Source organism: Jaculus jaculus, chromosome 5, assembly GCF_020740685.1.
Source record: "Jaculus jaculus isolate mJacJac1 chromosome 5, mJacJac1.mat.Y.cur, whole genome shotgun sequence".
Classification (NCBI taxonomy): Eukaryota; Metazoa; Chordata; class Mammalia; order Rodentia; family Dipodidae; genus Jaculus; species Jaculus jaculus.
In genome coordinates this window covers 82,346,032-82,365,639 of record NC_059106.1, presented here as the reverse complement: position 1 = coordinate 82,365,639, position 19,608 = coordinate 82,346,032, and the positions used below count along the sequence as shown (strand labels likewise).

At 52.8% G+C, this 19,608-nt stretch overlaps 1 protein-coding gene across 18 annotated transcripts in view; it reads left to right on the top strand.

Moving 5' to 3' along the window:
• The first annotated feature begins 318 nt into the window (after positions 1–318).
• Ptprf (protein tyrosine phosphatase receptor type F) overlaps positions 319–19,608 on the top strand; it is a 99,270-nt gene continuing 79,980 nt past the window's right edge. For 13 of the 18 annotated variants that reach the window (XM_045149903.1, XM_045149900.1, XM_045149902.1 and 10 more), the window contains exons 1-3: positions 319–490; positions 6,738–6,822; positions 13,165–13,300. In XM_045149903.1, the coding sequence (XP_045005838.1) occupies positions 13,210–13,300 (91 nt within the window). In that variant the 5' untranslated portion in view covers positions 319–490; positions 6,738–6,822; positions 13,165–13,209. The remainder of the gene's footprint in view (positions 491–6,737; positions 6,823–13,164; positions 13,301–19,608) is intronic. The other 5 variants (XM_045149910.1, XM_045149905.1, XM_045149909.1 and 2 more) reach the window with 1 other exon arrangement.

Genomic DNA, 19,608 nt, shown 5'->3' with positions numbered 1-19,608 from the left:
TATGAATGAAGGGGGGGAATCCTAGAGAAATAATTGTTTTATGTCAGCGCTTGGAATCCACTAGAATGGTCTGGATTTAAAATCACAGTTTGATTCTGTTCATGCTCATCACTGAGGTCTGGGCTCAATATTTGTGTTCCAGTGGGGTTTAGACTCGGTTGGTTCGTGGCCTCGCCGGGCCTCGGCGGCTGCACTCCTCTACCAGGGAGAGTGCACGAGGGGAGGGGAGGGGCGGCGCCGGGGGCGCGCACGGCAGGGGCAGGGGCGCGGGCGCGCGGCGGGCGCGGGCGGCGCGCGCGGCTGGAGCTGGCGCGGGAGCGGCAGGAGCGGTGGCGGCGGCAGAGGCGGCGGCTCCGGCTCCAGCTCCGGCGGCGGTGGCGGGAGCGAGACCAGGTGGCTGCGGCGACGGTGGAGACAGAAGAGCAGGAGCAGCAGCCTCAGCGGCTCGTGTTGGGGGGGGACATGCGGACCTACGGCCCCTGGATAGGCGGTGAGTGACCCCCCAGGGCCCCCCTCCAGTCCCCTCGGCGGGCGTTCTGTCCCCACCGTCCACGCCCTCGCCGCCCCCCCACCCCGCGTCCCCGCAGCCGAGCTGGGGGCGGTCCCGGGGGGGGGGCTGAGTGGAGGGGGGGGGCTTCGCGAAGGCCGGGCCGCGCCCCCACCTGCCGCGCCCGCAGTCTCGGCCGAGGCCCCCCACCTTGGCGGCTCCTCCCCGCGGCAGACGCGTCCCCCCCTCGCGCGCACACACGCCCGTGTGGCTGGCGAGCTCCCGCCGCCCCGGGCCTCCCCGTTCCCCGCCGCACCTGAGCCGCAGCCCGCGCCCCCCGTGCAAAGTTTCCCTCCGCCGGTCGGCGTGCGAAGGCCTCCCCCCACCGCTCGGTCCCGCCCGGTCCCCCAGCCTCCGGCTCGGGCGCGCTCGCTCCGGGGGCGGCCTTCGGCCTCCCGCCACCCTCGGGCTCCGGGCGGGTCCAGGCCGCGCCCCCGCCCCCGCCCCACCGGCGCCCCCTCCCAGCCGGCGGGGGAGCCGCAGCCGGCGCGCTCGGGGGCTCGTGCGTGGACCCCCTTCCCCCCCGGCGCACGTGCGGGCCCGGGCAGCGCGGGGCGCGACTTGGGTACCCGCCACCTCCCCCCTTCGGGGGCGAGCGCGGGTCGGGGAGGGGCCCGGGCGGGCGGTACCCACCCCCACCCCCTGGCGACGCCCCGAAGGCCCCGGAGGCCGCTGAGGACGTGTCCGTTCGGACCCGCTCTGAAAGTTCACTCAGTCGCCGCCCGGCGTCCCGTCCCGTCCTGTCCCGGTGTGCCCGGTTCCCAGTTGCTGTGCCCGCATCTCTTGTCTCGCCACCCTTCTCAGTTTTCCCTGTAGGTGTCTCGGCCTCCCTAGGTCCCTGCCTTCTTATCTCACCCCCTGCGGTCCCAGGGTCTTTTCTGATGAGTCCCCCTCCCTCCCCTGGAAGTCTCTCTCTTCTCCCCGGAGCCCTGTGTTCTCCCTCCCCGGGGTCTCCCTGGATCTCGGTGCCCCCGTCTCTCTGCGGCGCCCTCCCTAGGTGTCTCTGCCGGGTTGTCTCTGCGTCCCCTCTGCTAGGCCCCCTCCCCCACTTCTCTGGAATGCTGCCCCTCTGGTTCTTCCACCCTGGCAAGGGGAGGGGCTAGCCCTGCTCCCCCACCTCACCCCCTTCTTCTAGCGGGGCCCCTGAGTTGGAGCAGGTGGGGTGGGAGCTGTACCTGCCAGGAGCTGGGAAATGGGAGGGCGGGCCACCCCGGAGGCTGCTGGGCAAGGCCTGGGAGGCTGCATCACCTAGGAACGGTGAGAAGGCTCTACTTTGGCTTCTAAAAGGACAAGGGTGGCATTTTCAGTGACCTGGTGCTAGCTAGCTTTGGCTCTAGAGTCCAGAAAAGTACAGTGGGGTAGGAGGTCTGGAAAAAGGGGGGAGGGGGACAGTTTCAGGAGAAAGGGCCCAGTCTGGGGTCCTTTGGGAAGCATCAAGAATCTGATGGGATCCAGGGGAGAGTTCTGACAGGAAATCTAAGGAGATTGTTTGGCTGCTTATTAACTCTTGCTTCGGGGAGCATGAAAATCCCTGTTTTTACTGATTATGTGAATCAGCCTAGGGCTTCAACGACTCCCCAAGAACCGTCCCTGCAATCTCAGCTTGGGCTCAGGCCTCAGGCCGCACAGGCTCCACCTTCCCACCTTCCATTCCCACTGAGGCTCTCTGTTTTCTTGCCTGCTTTGGCCCCTGCATCAGTCCACTGCTCATACCTAGCACACCTGTGCACCTGCACACACAGCCTCGTGCCTTCTGGTGCACACACTTTCTTGCCCGTTTTTGCTTGTTCAGTTTCTTCATGGTTTGTTGTTCATTTCCAATTGTGCTTGTCTCATTCCTTTAACGAGGAGGAGACTGTTTAAGCATAATTCCTCCTTCCCTTTCTTCTTCTTGCAGCAGCTGACACTCTCCCCTCTGTCCAACCTCATGCGCAGTGTGTCCGGTACTGTGGTGTTTAGGGTTCCAAAAAGAGAAAGCCGATTGGGGAGCGTGAAGCAGTTTTGACAAGGGTGAAGTCAACTGCAGCAAAGGTGGACTGGCTGGGAAGCTTTTCTTGGGAACTTCATTGTGGACAAGGCAGTGGCCCTGGAGCTTGGTGCTTCCTCCATGCTTCTTGCCACCAGACCAAGTGCAAGTCACTTTGGGGTCCTCAGTTGATACAGTGGGGAGGTCTTTTTCCTGGGCCTCTGTTTCAGTCCCCTGTAGGATAGAGCAGCTAATCAGTGCAGTGGACCCCAGGCTGCTGTGAGGAGCCAGGGGAACCGTGTGGCTGTGCTTTGTCAGCAGTGGCAGTCCCTTCGTGGGAATGCAAGAGCCATTCAGTAACCCATTATTGATTGCTGACTGCATGCCAGACACCCGGCTAGGCACTTTCAGCCAGGCTGTCTTGCTTCCGGTGGGACCAGCAGCTGTGTAGAAGAGTAGCCTGTCTCCTAGCAGCTGCTGAGGTAGAGGTATCAGCCCACCTAAAGCAACCGCAAACCCAAGCTGAGGCCAGATGGTTGGAGGAGTCTCCACGAGGCAGGGGAGAGGTCGAGGCCAGGATTGAGGGGAGTCCCAGAGTAGAAAGAAGGGGCTGTCTGCACTGGGTTTAGACACAATCAGTAGGAGTTTCCAGTTGAAGAAGAGAGAAAGAACATTGCAGGTAGGGGAAAAAAAATAGGAATAAAGACTGAGAGATGTCATTTGTGGAATATTCAGAGGTGTAGCAAGCAGGTCACAGAGCCTTGAATGTTTTGTGTCACTTGTCTATTGCTTTCAGAATACATAGGGGAGGCTTGAACAGCTTGAATCTTGGGTGAAGACCACAGGCATGCTCTAGTCATATTTTTTTTTTTCTGGAAGATGGCTCTGGGCTATGGAAATTCTTGGTGGAGACAAGATAACCAGTGAGGAAGAAGAGGATGCAGAAAGTCAGAGAAAGGCAGCTTAGCAGGGTAGGAGTGTAGGGACATTGAGAAGGCCCATTTGTCAGGACGGGACTCATTTGGATGTGGGGTGAGGAAGAGAATGGGGGACCAGACTCCTGGGAGTGAGTGGCTGACTGGGAACTGTGATGAAGGCCCTGACCTAGAGCCCTGGGTAGGAGAGAAGCTGGTTGGTGGGTGTGTTGCCTTTTGACACAATTGGTGCACTTGGGGTTTGTTCAAGGTAAGGGATCTTAGTGTGTGTGTGGTGGTGGGGGGGTTGGTATGAAGATACCAAATATGGGCCTGAGAAGGACTCCAAGGAAGTATGTGAACTCAGACTTTGATTTTGAACTGTTGAAGTTTGACTTGACCTTGAGCAAGTTGCGTACCATCCCTGAGTCTCATTTCTCAAATGGATATAATAAAATTCCATGCCTGTGGCTGTTAGAGGATGTTAATATACAGTAGATGCTTCGTACAGGGCATGGCATCTTGAAATACCACTCACTGGTAGCAGTTGTCATGGAAAGTCATCAACAATAACAGGACTCCCCTCCCCGCCATCAGAATCACCCAGGGTTGTCTTTAAGAACATGCCATGCAGGTAGAGGCACCTACCTGCCTAAAGTAACTGCAGCTCTGAGTTGGGGTTAGCAGATGGGGAGCTTAACCAAGTAGGAGGTGCCCTGGCTGTCCCTGGCCTCCTCATGGCAAGATCGTGTTTTCTCTGGCATATTTGACCTTCAGGGGGATAGGTGTAAGACGACTAAAGGTGGACCCCTGAAAAAAAGAGCTTATTTGGTGTGGGCAGAAAGAAATTCTGAGGAAGGCTATCCTCCAGTGTTCATTCTCCTACTTCTTCCCACCTTTCCTGTCCCCTGGATGCCTAAGGGTCTTTTTATTCCTGCTTTTGTCTCTGAGGTATGATGCTCCAGGACTGTGTATGCTCCACTTCTGGGTCTGAGAGCTCTGGGTTTAGCTCCTTGGCTGTTTTAGCTGCTGCTTCCGGGGACTTTTTGTGGTGCCCCAGGGCTGCCTGGAGGCTGCTCTAAACCACATCTGTACTCTGAACTTTTTGCTCCTGATACCTCTACTGGGCCAGGATTCAGACCTGGTAGGTGACATAGCACCCTGCCGAGGTTAAGTCTAGGTGATGCCCAAGGGTCTTGGTGATGACTGCCAACTAAGCTCCATCTGAGACCTTCTTGGGTGGCACCTTGTGTGATTCCTCATTGAGCCTTACCCACTTAGGCCCTGTCTGCGCAGCGATCCAGTCTGCCTTCCAGATGTCCGTGCTAACACTGTTCTCTGGGTAGCTGGTGGGCCTGACTGTTGTGGGCTGTTATCAAGGTTTGGGTCTGGAGTGGTTCTGGGAGCTGCTGCTGTGTTGGACGTTTTCGTCCTAACTAGTGTGATCTAAGGTGTTCTGGCTATTCTAGAATCCTACCTTGGAGCTGTTCTGTGTGCCAAAGGGTCTTTGTAGCCTTAAGGTCCTGAGTGTATTAATTTCCTGGGACCCAACCTCTGGCCATTTTGGGCCCAAACCTCTTGTGAGGTGTGACTACTACTCAAGTAGGGCTTGTCGCAGTCTCCAAGCATAAGGACCCCTGTTCTTGGTGTTGCCTTAGGCGTGACAACCATGGCTCAGACACTGCCCCTCCACCTGGGTTCCTGAGCAACGGTAGAGCCAGCAAGCTCAAATCAGGCACTGTGAGGCCCAGCCACTGTGAAGCCTGGCTGGCATCTCCAGACAAACAGGCCTTTGAGTTTGCAACACGGAAGCCAGTTTGTCTGGCCAGACCCGCCTGACAGCCTACTTCCAGAGCAGCAGCCACTGGAAATGTTGTGGAGAAATACAGGAGGCTGGAGTTATGTGGACATCCTGAGGCCCAGGGCCTTTGGTTCTGGTGGGGCAGGGGGAGCTGTGGAGACCAGGTTGGTGAGCCCTGTTCGGGGTGATTATTGCCTTTGGGCAGAGAAGACTGCTTCCCACCTTGTCAGAAGTAACCAGTCTTAAGTGAGGACTATTGCCACGTACTATGGCTGGGCTATGATTAGTGATGAGGGTCCCTCCTGGGTAATTGAGGACATTCCTCACTCCCATGGACCACTGTGTTTCCTGTGTTCCTGTTTGGGAGGAGCCAATGTGGCAGGGCTGTAGGGTGGGCACTTGTGAGTGTGGGGGCGAGGCTCAGGAGAAGTCTTCCCTACAGCCTGCATCAAGTGGGTACCAGCCGAGCCAAATAGCTGAGCTGATGATGAGATGATGTGGGTGTGACCAACCTCTGCCCCCTCCCAGGATGGTGCCCTTGCTGGTGAGGCTCAGTAGTAGCTCTAGAAGAGAGGGGCTGGGCTCTGATGCTCTGTGTGTACCAGCGGAGGAGGCATCCAGAGGCATGCCTTCATTTAAAAAATTATAGAGAAGCAGAAAATCAACACTAAATACTGCTCCCGAAGCTTTTTTGAAGACTGCTGTGTGCTGGGGCATGGCCTCCTGGCTGATCTGTTTCCTGTGAACTCATGTATTTACCATGTGTTGGCTGAGCACCTACAATGTGTCAGGCTTCTTGCTGGACACGGGATAGCTAGCTGAGCCAGGCAGACACAGCTCATGCCTTTACTGAGCTTAAGGTACTGACTTGGGAATTGTATATGTAAGAAAACATGCTTGTAGTGGCTGCTCCAATGAAGGCAAGGGTATAGTCATGTAGTCTGAGATACCGTGGAAGGCTTACCTGAGAAACTGCCATTGGAGCTGAGATCCAAGTGGTGCTTAGCCACCTGTAAATATGCAGCCCATTCTAGACGAGATCAGGTGCGTTCAAGGTGGTATGGCCATGGATAGGTAGTCCATTCTAGGTGGTGGTATGGGCAGGGCTGTGAGACGGGAGAGTCGGGTGCATTCGTGGACTGGAAGAGAAGTGCTGTGGCAGGCAAGCAGGTGGGCCTGCCCAGGTGGGTTCGGTGACTCTGCTCTATTCTAGGATCATAGTGAGGAATTTGGACATAAATTCTATTGCTGTACATAGGAACTTGGCCTGTGCTGTTCACAGGCATAGGCAAGTAAACAAGCATGTAGCAGTTGCTCAGGGAGTATTGAATGAATCTAGTGAAGTAGCCAGATGGGTGTTTTTACAAAATGGGGATAATCGTATACTGACAGGCCTGTTGTGTGCTTTTCTTTTTACCTGAATAAGAAGCAGATTTTGACTGTGTTAGTTCATATTCCTGTTGTGACTAAATTCTTGATGTTAGTTGTCTCATCTTTTCCTCTATACAGGAAGGAGCGGAGGCCCCAGTGCCCTGCCCTTGATGCTGACTGTCCAGCAACAGTGACCGGCGTGAGCAAGCAAAGACCTGGCCTGGTGAGTGTAGCCCAGCATGTGGCCAAGTGAGGGATGCTGAGGGGTCCTGTGGACTAGCCTGACCAGCTTGTATTTGATGCAAGGCTCATGGAGAGCCATGGAAGGGATATCCAATGTGCATGTGGCTAAAGATGGTAGAGGCCTGGACCTGGAAGGTTGTGGTAGGAGGGAGATAAAGGGTTGGAGTGCTATTCAGGGAGGTAGAGTAGACTGGCCATGGTGAAGGACTGAATGTGGGGCATAGGGGAGGAAAGGTGTCAAGGGGTTTCTGGCTATAGAGTGGAGGATGGAGGTGGGTAGGGAGTGATAGACAGCTCAGTCAGCTGCTGTAGGTGTGAAATAGGCTTCTGGGTGTCATTCTGAGACTTAAAGTAGGGTCTGTCTGCTTCTCCACTCACCACATTTCTGGAGAAAAGACTGCCTTTCAAATGGAAGTTGTAGTAGAAGGAACAGGGTGCCCGGTGCAGTGGGCGGGAGTTACAGGGAATGTGGTTGAAGAGTCCTCATGACGGACTTGGTTGTGAAACTAAAAACTGTAGGCTTTTTCTTAAGTTGATACAGAGGCATTGAAGGGTGTTTTTGTTGATGTATTTATTTGCAAGCAGAGATAAGAGAGAATGGGCTCACCAGGGCCTCCAGCTGCAGCAAACAACAAATGTATACACCACTTTGTGCATCTGGATTTATATGGGTACTGGGGAATTGAACCTGGATTATTAGGCTTTGCAAGCAAGCACCTTAACCACTGTGCAAAAAGCCTTTCTGAAAAAAAAATTGTATTTTTATTTATTTGCATTGAAGGTTTTTAAGCAGACATGCATTCATCTGTCCATTTGTCCATCTGTTCATTCATGGAACATTGGCTGGTATCTCCTTTAGGATCCAGCTGCAAAGTACACTTGATAGACATGATCAGATTTTTTTTTAAGATTTGTTTTTATTTTATTTATTTACTAGAGACAGACAGACAGAGAGAGGATGGGTACGCCAGGGCCTCTAGCCACTGCAGACAAACTCTAGATACATGTGCTACCTTGTGCATCTGGCTTACGTGGGAGCTGGAGAATCAAACCTGGATCCTTAGGCTTTGCAGGCATGCCTTACCTTAACCACTAAGCCATCTCTCCAGCACACCCCTCCCCTCCCCAGGTCTCGTTCTAGCCTAGGCTGAACTGGAATTCACTATGTAGTCTTGGGGTGGCCTTGAACTTGGGCAGTCCTCCTACCTCTGCCTCCTGAGTGCTAGGATTCAAGGCATGCCCAGCCCATACGCACTCTTTGACAATCAAAAGTGTCTCCAGACAATGCCTCATGGCCTGGTGGGGGTGGGGGTGTTGGAGTCACTCTGAATTGAGAACCACTTGCTTATATTCCCTCTTGGGCCTTCATATGCTGTACCACCTGGGGAGGGTTATTTCATGGAAATTTACATTGATGGGTCATTAGCCCAATGTAGAATGTGGAGTGAGTGGCTGGGGCAGGAGGGCATCTTTTCCAGTAGACATTAACAGGTGCAGAGGTCTAGAGGCTGCGAAATTGGTTAACGTTGATCTAAGTGGTGCTACCCCACTGTAGTAAGGAGCCTGAAGACTTAGGGGTATGGCTGTACCCTTTGATACTGTTTTACAACGAGGCCCTTTTTGGACCCTTTGTTGCCACCCCCAGAGATTTGGATGTTCCTGCCTGCCCTTCACTATCGGGTTGGAAGCTGCAGGCTGCGAGAGGGGCCTCTGCCTGGAGTACAGGGCTATTCCTGGCTGAATGCATAGATTCTGGCCACCTTGGCTAAAGGAGGAAAAACAGTTTCTGCCTCCTCCTGCCAGCTCCCTCCTTCCCTGGGGTCAGGGTCATGGCTGAGGCTGTGATTTATTCCTGTCATAATCCAGTGGTTGGTTTGGTGAGAGTTGGAAACATGTTGGTTTTCCCTTCCCAAGTGTAACAAGGCCTGTTTCCGCCTCCGCGGCCGCTGCTGCAGTGCCACGCGGTGAACTGTCCAGGACATGACAAAAGGGCTCGGTTAGCTGCTGCCACCAGTTAGAAGATGAACGGCTCTCTGCTCTCCCTGCCCAATATGTGTCTTGTTGCCCAGGCACTGGCCTCTCCTCTCAGCTGGCTGCTCTGTGGGGCCCTGGATGCTCCTCTTGCTCATGTCCATGTCTGGGAGCCAGAGTCCTGGTCTGGAAAAGAGAGGTGGGGGAGGCTGGAGAAACAGGTGGTATTTGGAGACCAATTAATATTTGTGAATAATAACTTGTGCCCAAGGGAAACAAATCAATCTGTGTTTGCATATTCATGAAGAGGCCTCAGGAATGATCCCAGCTGTTTTCTAGGTGGGAACTCCTATGTCCTGGCATCACATGGTCCCTGGGGCCCCCTTTGGACCTAGCTGGATGGTTAAGGTGGGCCACCTGGGGGTGACATCACCTGTATATAACATGCCTTTTCCATGACGTTGGTATGCAATTCCTGTGGCTTGTTGGAGTGCCTGCTGCTTCCTTTGCCTCATAGCAGCAATTCCCAGGCTCTTTGGTTTTATACACCAGTTCAGTTTCCAAAAGTACTTGGGGCTAGACAGGGTATTAGCAGTTTTTTTTTTTGCCAAGTAAGGACATTATCAAAAAACAACTGCTATCTACTATCCCCATCATTTCATACGAGAAAGGACATTCTAGCACAAGGACAAAATCTGAGAATAAAGGACAGTTCTTCCTAAGAAAGGGCAGTTGGCAGCTTTACACTGGTGTAGCAAAGAAAAAAAGATGTATCAAAGCCTTTCTGAATGTAGAAAAATTATACCCAATTATATTCTATAATATCATATGGCATGTAATTGTTTTCCTGCACAAGTGTGTCAGCTCGGTAGAACTGATGGCCCATGGTGCAATTCAGAGATGAGCTTGAGTGCCCAAGTGTTTAGGCTTTGATTTTTATCTGAATCGTTCAAAGCTCAGACTCATCCGGCCATGCTAGGAAGTGGGCGCCTGCTCAGAGCACTGCTTCACTGAGACTAGGGTATTGGCAGAACCAATGTCTCAACCCAGGGCCAGACCTGGTATGCAAGGTTCTTCTGCTCTGACATGGAGGGCCCTGGAGCTGGGAGCAGCTTGAACCTCCTGACACCAGGGGCAGGCTCTGTGCCTGTGTCTATGGGCGGGACCAGCTTGCTCAAGCCAGGAACTGCTGAGAGGGAGAGGCCTTGGTTCAGAGGACTGTGTGATTGCCAGGGCTGTTCCCTGAGAATGTGTCCATGTTTGTATGTGTCCCTGGGGTCTTTACGTGTCTCTGAGTGTTGGTGTCCCTGTGTCCAGGGACTGATAGAAGCAGCTCTCTGGAAGACAATGTTCGTTTGCAACTTTTTGCCTTTTCCTATGTTACAGTTCTTTAAAAACAATTCTTGCCAGGTGTGGTGGTGCAAGCTTTTAATCCCAGCCCTTGGGGGGCAGAGGTAGGAGGATCGCCATGAGTTCGAGACCACCTTGAGACTACATAGTGAATTCCAGGTCAGCCTGGGCCAGAGTGAAACCCTACCTCGAAAAAAAAAAATTTTTTTTTTTAATTTTGTTTATTTGAGAGAGAGACTGAGAGAAAAAGAGAAAATGCTCCACGGCCTCCATCCACTGCAAACACACACCAGATGCATGTGCCACTTTGTGCGTCTGGATGATGTGGGTTCTGGGGAATCGAACCTGGGTCCTTTGGCTTTGCAGGCAATTGCCTTAGCTTCTAAGCCATCTCTTTTGCCCCTTATGTTATAGTTCTGAACAAAGTATTTTGAGCACCCTGAGATACATAGAAATCTTCAATCCATAGGTAAGGACCACTTGTCTTTACTGCATTGGTGGTGGTTGGGCTGCCAGAGGCGGCCTAAGTTCTCTAACACCTCTGATTAGAATCTTAGGAACATACCATGTAGACGTATGTTCTGGAATTTGAGCCTCACAACTCTTTAATACCAGTACCAGGGGCTGACAGCCCCTCCCTCTTACATGGTGTCTTTGACTTCTATGACAGTGTAGTGGGGAGTTATGCCTCTTTGATGTCAGCTGTACTCACAAATGTCTGTACCCTCTGTGTACACCCACATGATGTCTGGATCAGACACCATATTTCTGGGATGTCTGTCCCTGGGAGTTAGAGTGAGTGCTGTGATTGCCGTACCAAGGCAGCTACAGGGGAGTAAGCCTCTGTAATTATACGTGGAGTTCCATCCCATGATGATTGTGCTGTGCGGTTGTGCCCTATAGAATCTACTCCGTTCAGATTCATCCCTTTATATCAGGGAGATGTTCCCTCATGATACTTAATGCTGACGCCTCTGTGGTGTCTGCACTGGGGGTCACACGCCTGGAATGCTTGACTGTAAAAGTTAATCTCTTTGACCTTTGTATTGTCTCAGCCCATGAGACCTGACCTGTGGTGCAACACGCTATTGAGTTGTACTTTTGGTGTCTGTACCAGCTAGAGGATGGCCATCTCAGGAAACCATGTTCCCATGATAAACCTGGCCAGGCAGTTCACCATGTCTTGCTGGGAAGTTGGATTATACTGTTGGCCATACTAAGTTGTCACAGTTGTGTGATGACCAAGCTCAAACACCTGTGGTCAGAACCTCATTCAAGGTAGTAGTACATGGATGTCTGTTCTAGGAATAATGACCTATGATAGCTGTACTGGCTGGAGCCTCACACCCCTTTCATACTGATACCAGGAGTGATGTGGGACCTCCATCCTGACATAGACTCAGCCACCTGAGCTCTGGGATCACTTCACAGAACCCCCAGGCTTGGTGTTAATGGTTTGGGTACCCACACTTTCTATTTATTTATTTATTTATTCTTTTTTCAAGGTAGGATCTCACTCTGGTTCAGGCTGACGTGGAATTCACTCTGCTCAGGGTGGCCTTGAAGTCTTGGCGATCCTCCTACCTCTGCCTCCTGAGTGCTGGGATTTAAGGCGTGAGCCACCACGCCCAGCTCTGTCTTAACACTTTTATTGCTTTTGCTGCTCAGCTCCTGTCTCAAAGTTTGGATGAGATCCTGGAGCAGGGAACATTTCCCCTTTCCTTTCGTCTTACTTCAGCCACTTGTCTTACTTCACAGTCCCACTTGCTTTGCCCAACACCCTTGCTTACCTGCTGCCCCAGTTTGAATAAGTGTTTTTTAAGTTCCAGGAAGGACCAGAACTATCTTTGAGCCCCATCTCTCCTGTTCACCTGCCCTGTCACCTTGTAGATTCTCTTAGCATTGTAGGTCAATGGGCACTTGGTTTTGACCCTAGCTATTCCACCAGAGTCTATGGGTGCCACTGTGGAGTCCAAAGGTGTGTCTTCTGTCACACCCCCTCTATGTACTGTTGGGTTTTTAGACTATTGGTGAAGGCCTGACCATTGCCAGTGCCCTACCCCACAGCAGGGTGTGAGTAGAGCTGGTGGGCTCTCCTGCCCTCAGGCAGGGGATATGGGAGAGAGACCCTGAGGAGCTCACACTGGAGCTGCGTAATGACAACAGAATCTACAATGGATAGTGAGGCTACAGAAAGCCTTCAGCAGGTGTGTGCAGAGTGGGGAAGGCAGCAGCAAACCTTCAGGCTTTAGCCATTCCTAAACACAGACTTCCCCCGTCTGCTTTGCAGAGCTTCCATAGCAAGAGAAAGAGAGGTATGGACATTGAGTCTTGGGATCTGGCACCCCATTTGCAGCCACTAGATCTTCCCTGTGGTTTCTCTTTGGGGTGAGAAGGTGCTATGGGAATTGGGTAGGGTGAAGGTGGCCCAGCAGGGCAGCTGCATCTTGTCAAGAGCAGGCCTGGCGAGCCCCGACGGGTTGTGGCTTTGGCTACAAGCCTCTGATGCCTGGGTTTGTCTGCTGTTAGCAAGTCTGTATTCTGGGGCTTGTGCTTAGCATGTGAGGGTCTGGCCTCCAGAGGAGAGACAAGATGTCCCAGGGGCTGGGGAGTCTTTGGCCTGTGTGGGTCTGCCTAGCTGCTCACTGCTGTCTGTCTGTGTGTGATCAGCCTTTGTGTCCCTACCTGTGTGTGTCTCCACCCCCATTTCCCTGTCCCCTTCAAGGTGTGAATTGGACCCTCTGTTCTTGCTTTTGTCTCACTTGCTCCCTGTTCCTCTCCTGGGATGTAGAGAATGCTCTGGAGGCCTCTGCATGCTTTCCCTGCAGATAGTGACCTTAGTGGCATTGGGGATTTGGTGAGAAGCCTGGGTAGCCATTGCATAGTCCATGGAGGCTTTGGGCAGACATTGTGGATGAATAGGGCCAGGAAGAAGCATAGGTGGGCAGTAGGGACACTAGAGAATACCAGCTAACTGGCTCTGCCCTTCTCTTCATTACAGGTGCATTGTCCTGGGCTGCAGTGGGCTGTGGAGCTAGCGCCCTGGATGGCCCCAGAGCCAGCCCCAGGGAGGATGATGGTGCCCCTTGTGCCTGCACTGGTGATGCTAGGTTTGGTGGCAGGCGTCCACAGTGACAGTAAGTCTGACCATCCCCTCCCCCACCCCAAGGTGCAGATCTTCCTGGTTAAAAGGTAACATCTCTGCAAGCAGGTCTTGGATAAGATAGGACTAGCAACAAGAAGAGAACTAGGAGAACTAGAACAGGAGCCTTAATCCCAGCATTTGGGAGGCTGAGGTAAAAGGGTCACCATGAATTTGAGGCCACCCTGGGCTACAGAGTTGAGTTCCAAGTCAGCTTGGGTTAGAGTGAGACCCTAATACCTTCAAACCCCTCTCCAAAGGGAAAAAAAAAAGGATGGCCAGCTATCCCTCCAGAAGAGACACCCACTTGAGAGAGCAGCTGCCCTCTGTAGAGGGCCTGGTCCCGCTGCTTCCTCTGAGCCTCCCTGAGTGCACATGCATACCCCTCCCCGTAAGCCTTCTCTGCTAGGTGGGGCATGTCTAAGCGTGACCCTGTTTTATGGGGCTGGGGAGACATGTCCTGGATTCGTGTGGTCTTTGTGTGACATGCCAAGGCATGAGCTGTGTCAGTGTTGCAGAGCTGTGTAGAAGAGCCCTACGTAGAAGGTGTGGCTGGAGTCACAAGAGCACAGGTACAGGGCTTGGAAGTGGAGACTCCCCACCCCAGGTTAGACCCTTGGGACCCAAGTATGGGGATACTGAGCCCTACCTTCCCTTTCACTAGGAACATTCAAAGCAAAGGACATCTCTCCCCCAGCCAGGCCCCTCAGTCCTGGCAAAGGGTAAGATTGTGCTGCTGGGCTGGTAGGAGGCTGAGTTCTTAACACCCCTTTGTGTGTGCGACAGGGGAGTGGAGGGGGTTGGGGGCAATTTGTCCCCTACCCAGGTCCAGCTCTGAACTTTGGTCTTTTTCCTGCTGCTGCCCTTCCCCCTGCCTGGCACTATAAGACTGGCCACAGCCCGCCCCATCACCATGGTTACCACTGCTTAGTTACTGGTGAGAGGCGGAGCGGAGGGCAGGCTTAGCCAATCTGCAGGCTGGGGGGAGGGGCAAGGTCGGAGTCGAGGTCCCCTGGGAAGGGGCTATTCCCAGACTGTTCTGAGCCCAGAGGCCGTCCAGGGCCAACTTAAGAGTCAGTCCTTAGGTCGTCAGGCCAGAGACTCCCTCCGGGTCTCTGGATAAGAGCCTTATCCCACCAGAGCTCTTTCTTCTTAATGGTTCATTAATAATTCAGGAGCCAATTATAGAGGGGGGCCCTGGAGCACCCCATCCTTTGTCCTCAGAGGCTGGGCCCTGGGTGGGGCAGAAAGGGGAAGGGGTAGGCTTTCCTCTACCTAGGAGAGGGTGAGGGACAGTAGGAGCTCTGAACTGCTGGCCAAGGTAGAACAGGGCTGGGGGTTAAGATGAGAAAAAATCAGGTGAACTACGTAAAAGGGGGCAGAGGGAGTAACTCCAAAGACTGGCTGGAGCTAGTGGGAGGGAGCTACAGGGGCAGGCTGGTGTAGAAGACCTCACTAAAAGAGACTGCCTTGGTAGGGAAGGGAACACTTGTCTTGGGTAGTTTTTTGTTATTTATTTGCACGCAGAGAGAATGGGAGTGTGAGGGCCTCTAGCCATTGCAAATGAGCTCCAGATGAATGCGCCACTTTGTGTGTCTGGCTTTATGTGGGAACTAGGGAGTCAAACCTGAGTCATTAGGCTTTCAGGCAAGCGCCTTAACCACTGAACCTTCTCTCCAGCCCAGCCTTTGGTTATTGAATGACTGCCATTGCTCTCCCACCCTCTACTCAGACATTCTCAGGGCCTGAGGTGGTAGTGTGAGACAGTGCCACTGGGCTTTGAGAGTGTGCTCTAGGAGAATTATTGCCTCCTTCCCTGGTGCCTCAGGCCCAGCCCAGCCCAACCTGCACCCCTCATTCCTCTTCTCACTTGGTTCCACCTCTCTCCCTGTGAATGGCACTGCCACCCACCTGGTCATCAAGTCAGAAACCTGGGCTTCCTCCCGCCCCCTCCCTCGTATACTGACAAAGTCTGTTGTCCCTACCCTCCTAGTGTCTTTGGAATGCATCCACTTCTGCCTTCACCACCTTCATCTAAGCCACCCTCAGCTCCTACTTGGACTTCAGCATGAAGCAGCTTCCTTTGGCTTCTCTGCCTCCAGTCTCTTCTCTCCTAATCCCACTCGTCACTCCACAGTGGGAGTCAGTTTAAATTCCTTCCACCTTCAGTGGAAGATCTAGCGTCTTGACCCTTTACTGTTCCTTTCCACCCACACCCTGCCATGCTCACTTCTGTCCAGGCCTTCTTCATTCCTACTGTCCTCTGCTTGAAACCCTCTTTCCCAGGTGGAAGTGGAGGCAGGAGGATCAGGAATTCAAGGTCATCCTCAGCACAAAGTGAGTTCAAGACTAGCCTGGGCTACATGAGACCCTGCCTCCAAAAGAGAGAGAGAGAGAGATACACCCACTTCCCCTGCCCGTCCCCTTAACAGTTCCGTCACCCGTCCTCCCTTCCTGCTGGAGTCTGTGTTGTGTTCAGCTCCACTGCACTCCCCGCAGCTCAGCGCAGTTGTGAATGTCTGCCTGTGGTCTCTCTGCCCCAGAATACTAAGAGTCCTGGAGTTGATTTCTAGCTTAGAGCCTGGAGTGTGGTGGGCAGATAAGTGAATAAAATGGAACGGGCCTGGGCCCTAGTGGTAGGAATTGGGGAGAATGAGGTAGAATAGTTTTTAGAACAGATTTCCAGGGATCTTCTGCTGGTTTCTTAGTAACTGGTTCCCAGAGACAAAGCAAGGTCTTGATGGCGGGCGGGCAGCAGCTAAGAAGGAAGCTGAGGTGCTGTGAGTCTGGGCTTGCTCTCTCCCAGGCCAAGAGTCATGGGCAGGAGAACCAGCTGGGCTGTGGTGAGCCAGCTCCCCAAGTCAGAGTCGGCTCCACCAGTGCCTTAAACTGCACTCACTTTCGGGTCTCTCCCCACTCTGGCGGGGCTGAGCTTGGAAAACTCACTAGGGGCAAGCAGCCAGACGCGGGCAGGGCTGCTGCGGCAGTAGGCAGGGCAGGCGCTCCAGAGAATTGACGACCAGGCCAGTGAAGCGCATAGCGGACAAATGTGTTTCTATAGGCCTCTTAACAAGACAAATGAATGGGGGCCCTGGCCTCAGAGGGGAGTGGAGGGAAGCAGGGTGGAGAAGCAGCTGCCAAGAGTTAGCCTGGAAGCCTGGCGTCATTGCCTAAGTCAGCTCCAGTGGAAACCTGGACGTGCGTGTGCACGTGCGTACAGTACATACACACGGTGGGGGGCTGCTTACATGCTCATACTCACGCACACAACCGGTCCACCTCTGCAGGGTTTTCTGGGGCTTGGGAGGGAAGGGCCGTGGGTGGGTATGTGCCAGAGGTGACTCTGGTCCTGACCCAGGGGAGAGGTTTCTGCTGGTCGCACATGTGTCAGGCGGTAGGGCAGGAAGAATCCCTACTGTTCTGTCCTCACAGGACCCACCAAGTTGGACACAAGCCTGTGAGCAGACTGTTAAAATAATGGGTGCAGGTTGGGGCAGCACTGGCACAGGCAGTAGCCTGAGCATCTTGGAAGGGCCATTGAGGGGTGAGTGGGTGTTAGCCAATGGTGTGTTGCCTAATTGACGAAGTGAGACTGCAAGGAAACAAGTCACGCCCCTGGGCTTCTGAAAGCTTATGGGAAACCCAGAGGGAGATCCACAGGCAACATGGGACCACAGAGCGTCCAGGACCAGGTGTGAGTAGAACCTAGGTTGCGGCTATGTTACTTAGAGTTATTGTAACTTAACTCAGATCAAGCAAGATGGCTGGCACTTAGAAGGAGTAGTAGGCAAGAGCTGAATATATATGTGAATGGGGCCTGAGGAGAATGTATTTTGCTATTTCCTCTCCCCTAGAGCCTGTGAAGCTGGAACATGGCAGGGTCCTCCTCTTTCTACTTATGGGTGGCCTGTCTAGACTCTGCCCTCTGGAACTTCCGGCACAAATGCTTTCTCTCTCTAGGTCTGTTTTCCTGTTGCACAACGGGTAACCACCCCTACCTGAAAAGGTTAACTGAGGTCATGTGAGCAAGGCACCTGGCACCTAGTCAGCTCCCTGTATTGTCTCCTGGAGCCAGGATTGCTCTTGAGTGGACTGGGATGGGGTGGAGCCAGAAACCGTCACAGGAGCTCATTAAGGAGAGTCCCCAGCACAGTAAGCGCCTGGGAAATTGCCTTTCCAGCAACTCCCCTGCCCCTGTCCTAGTGGTTCTCTGCTGTGTGTCTGCCTTCTGCTTCACTGTGTGGTGCTGCTTGGGGTGGGGGGGGGAGAGGGAGAGGCAGAGAGGGAGAGAGAGAGAGTGTTTGCACATGCGCAGCAGGCTCCTCAGGGAAGGCACAAAATAGCAGTCAGTCTCCCTGCCTTGGGGGTGGTCCAGTTTGGCTCTCCCTGGAGCTGGACTCATACGTCCTTTCTGGGGTGGGGGCAGCTTCTCCCAGCCCAAATCAGTTCCTTTTTTTTTTTTTTTTTTTTTTGACTTTCTAGAACTTATTCTTTTTTATTTATTTATTTTTTCTGAGGCAAGCCCAACAGACTGTTTTTTTTTTTTAATGTGAGAGAGCAAAAGAGAGAATTGGTGCACCAGGGCCTCTAGCCACTGCAGTCAAACTCCAGACATGCGCACCCCCCACTTTGCACATGTGTAACCTTACGTGCTTGTGTTACTTTGTGTGTCTGGCTTACGTGGGACCTGGAGAATTGAACATGAGTCCTTGGGCTTCACAGACAAGTGCCTTAACCACTGAACCATCTCTCCAGCCTTAAAACTTATTCTTGAAATAGCAAAAGGCAAAATAAACATTTTGCTGAAACTGTAGTTGATAGGAAATCTCAGTTCATTGCATGTTCCTGTCACACTATACTTTCAGAGGCAAAGACAACAGGTGAAAAAGAAAAAAAAAAACAGTGGATAAAAGAAATATCCTGACTGCATAAGCCTTTTTGTGCCTAGAGCAGACTCAAGTCGTGTTCAGAAGAGTCTAGAGCATTCTAGATGCTGGCAGGAGACTGATGTTTAGAACAGTGACCCTGAGTCCAAGAGGATGGTCAGATCCTGTGAGCTGTAGTAGATCCCAACAGAACAGGAGCAAAATATCCCTAAGTTTTAGGCCTCGGTCTTGCGTGCCTCTAACCTGTAGCCTGAGGGGAGAGACCGGAGGATTTTGCCAGCTCTCAGCATTTCTTTTGTAGTCCAGGCTGGTCTGAAACTATTGCTGAGGGTGACCTTAAACTTCTGATGCTCCTGCCTCCTCCACCTCCTGAGTGATGGAGTTAGAGGTTTTGTGGTATCATGCAAACACTCTACCAACTGAGCTACATCCCAGTCTTTCTATCAAAAAAAAAAAAAAAAGGTTTTATTTATCTAAGGAAGAAAGAGAGAGAGAGAATGCATGCTAGGACCTCTTGCCATTGCAGATGAATTCCAGACACATGCACTACTTTGTGCATCTGGCTTTACATGGGCACTTGGGAATTGAATCCCAGGTCAGCAGGCTTTGCAAATAAGTGCTTTAGCTGCTGAGCCTTGTCCTCAGCCCCTTCTCACTTTATGAACTCAGAAAGTTCATTTTCTGTTTACTAAATACATTTAGCCCCCCAATTTTTTTTTTTCTGCCCTGGTGGTCATTTCAGCTTGGAAGGAAGGAGGTAGGACACAGCAACCCTGTCTGATGTTTCTATACTGTAAGGGGGCAACAGCCCCATTCTTCTGGCATTTGAGGTCTTGGAGTCTTCAGAATGCAGATCCACCCCCATTTGTGTGTTTAGACTCTTACTAGAAGGCAGAATATGACAGCATTTGGCATTGGCCAGTGAGAAGTAGGACTATGACCGTGTGAGAACATGTGACAGGCCGGATGCTTTACTGCCGACTCAGAGTGTCCCAGTAGACTCAGCCCTCCTCCAGTGGCTTCCACACAGGACCCTCACCAGGAAGGCTCCTTCTATGCTGCGTCTCAGGCAATTGTAGGTGCCCTTGTCTCCGGGACAGGTAGGGAATGTTGGCCTGTGTCCGTTTACCCTGACTGAGCTGCCAGCTAACAGCTGGCCCTTGGAGTTCAGGCCTGAGACCCCTGGTTGGGTTACCCTAGGCTGGCCCAGTCATATGTATTTGTCAGAAAGGTCCAAAAGCCCTTAGACAGCTGCTGCTATGAGCTTCAAGAGTGCATCAATGTGGCGGAAGCCTCCTCCTCTGCAGCCCGGGCTCACAGCACTGTGTACCTGGACGCTCTTCTCTTCCCGGCCCCCAGCTGTGGAGGAATTCCCTGCTGTGTGGTCCCTTGGGATGAGCAGGCAGAGACCAATGTC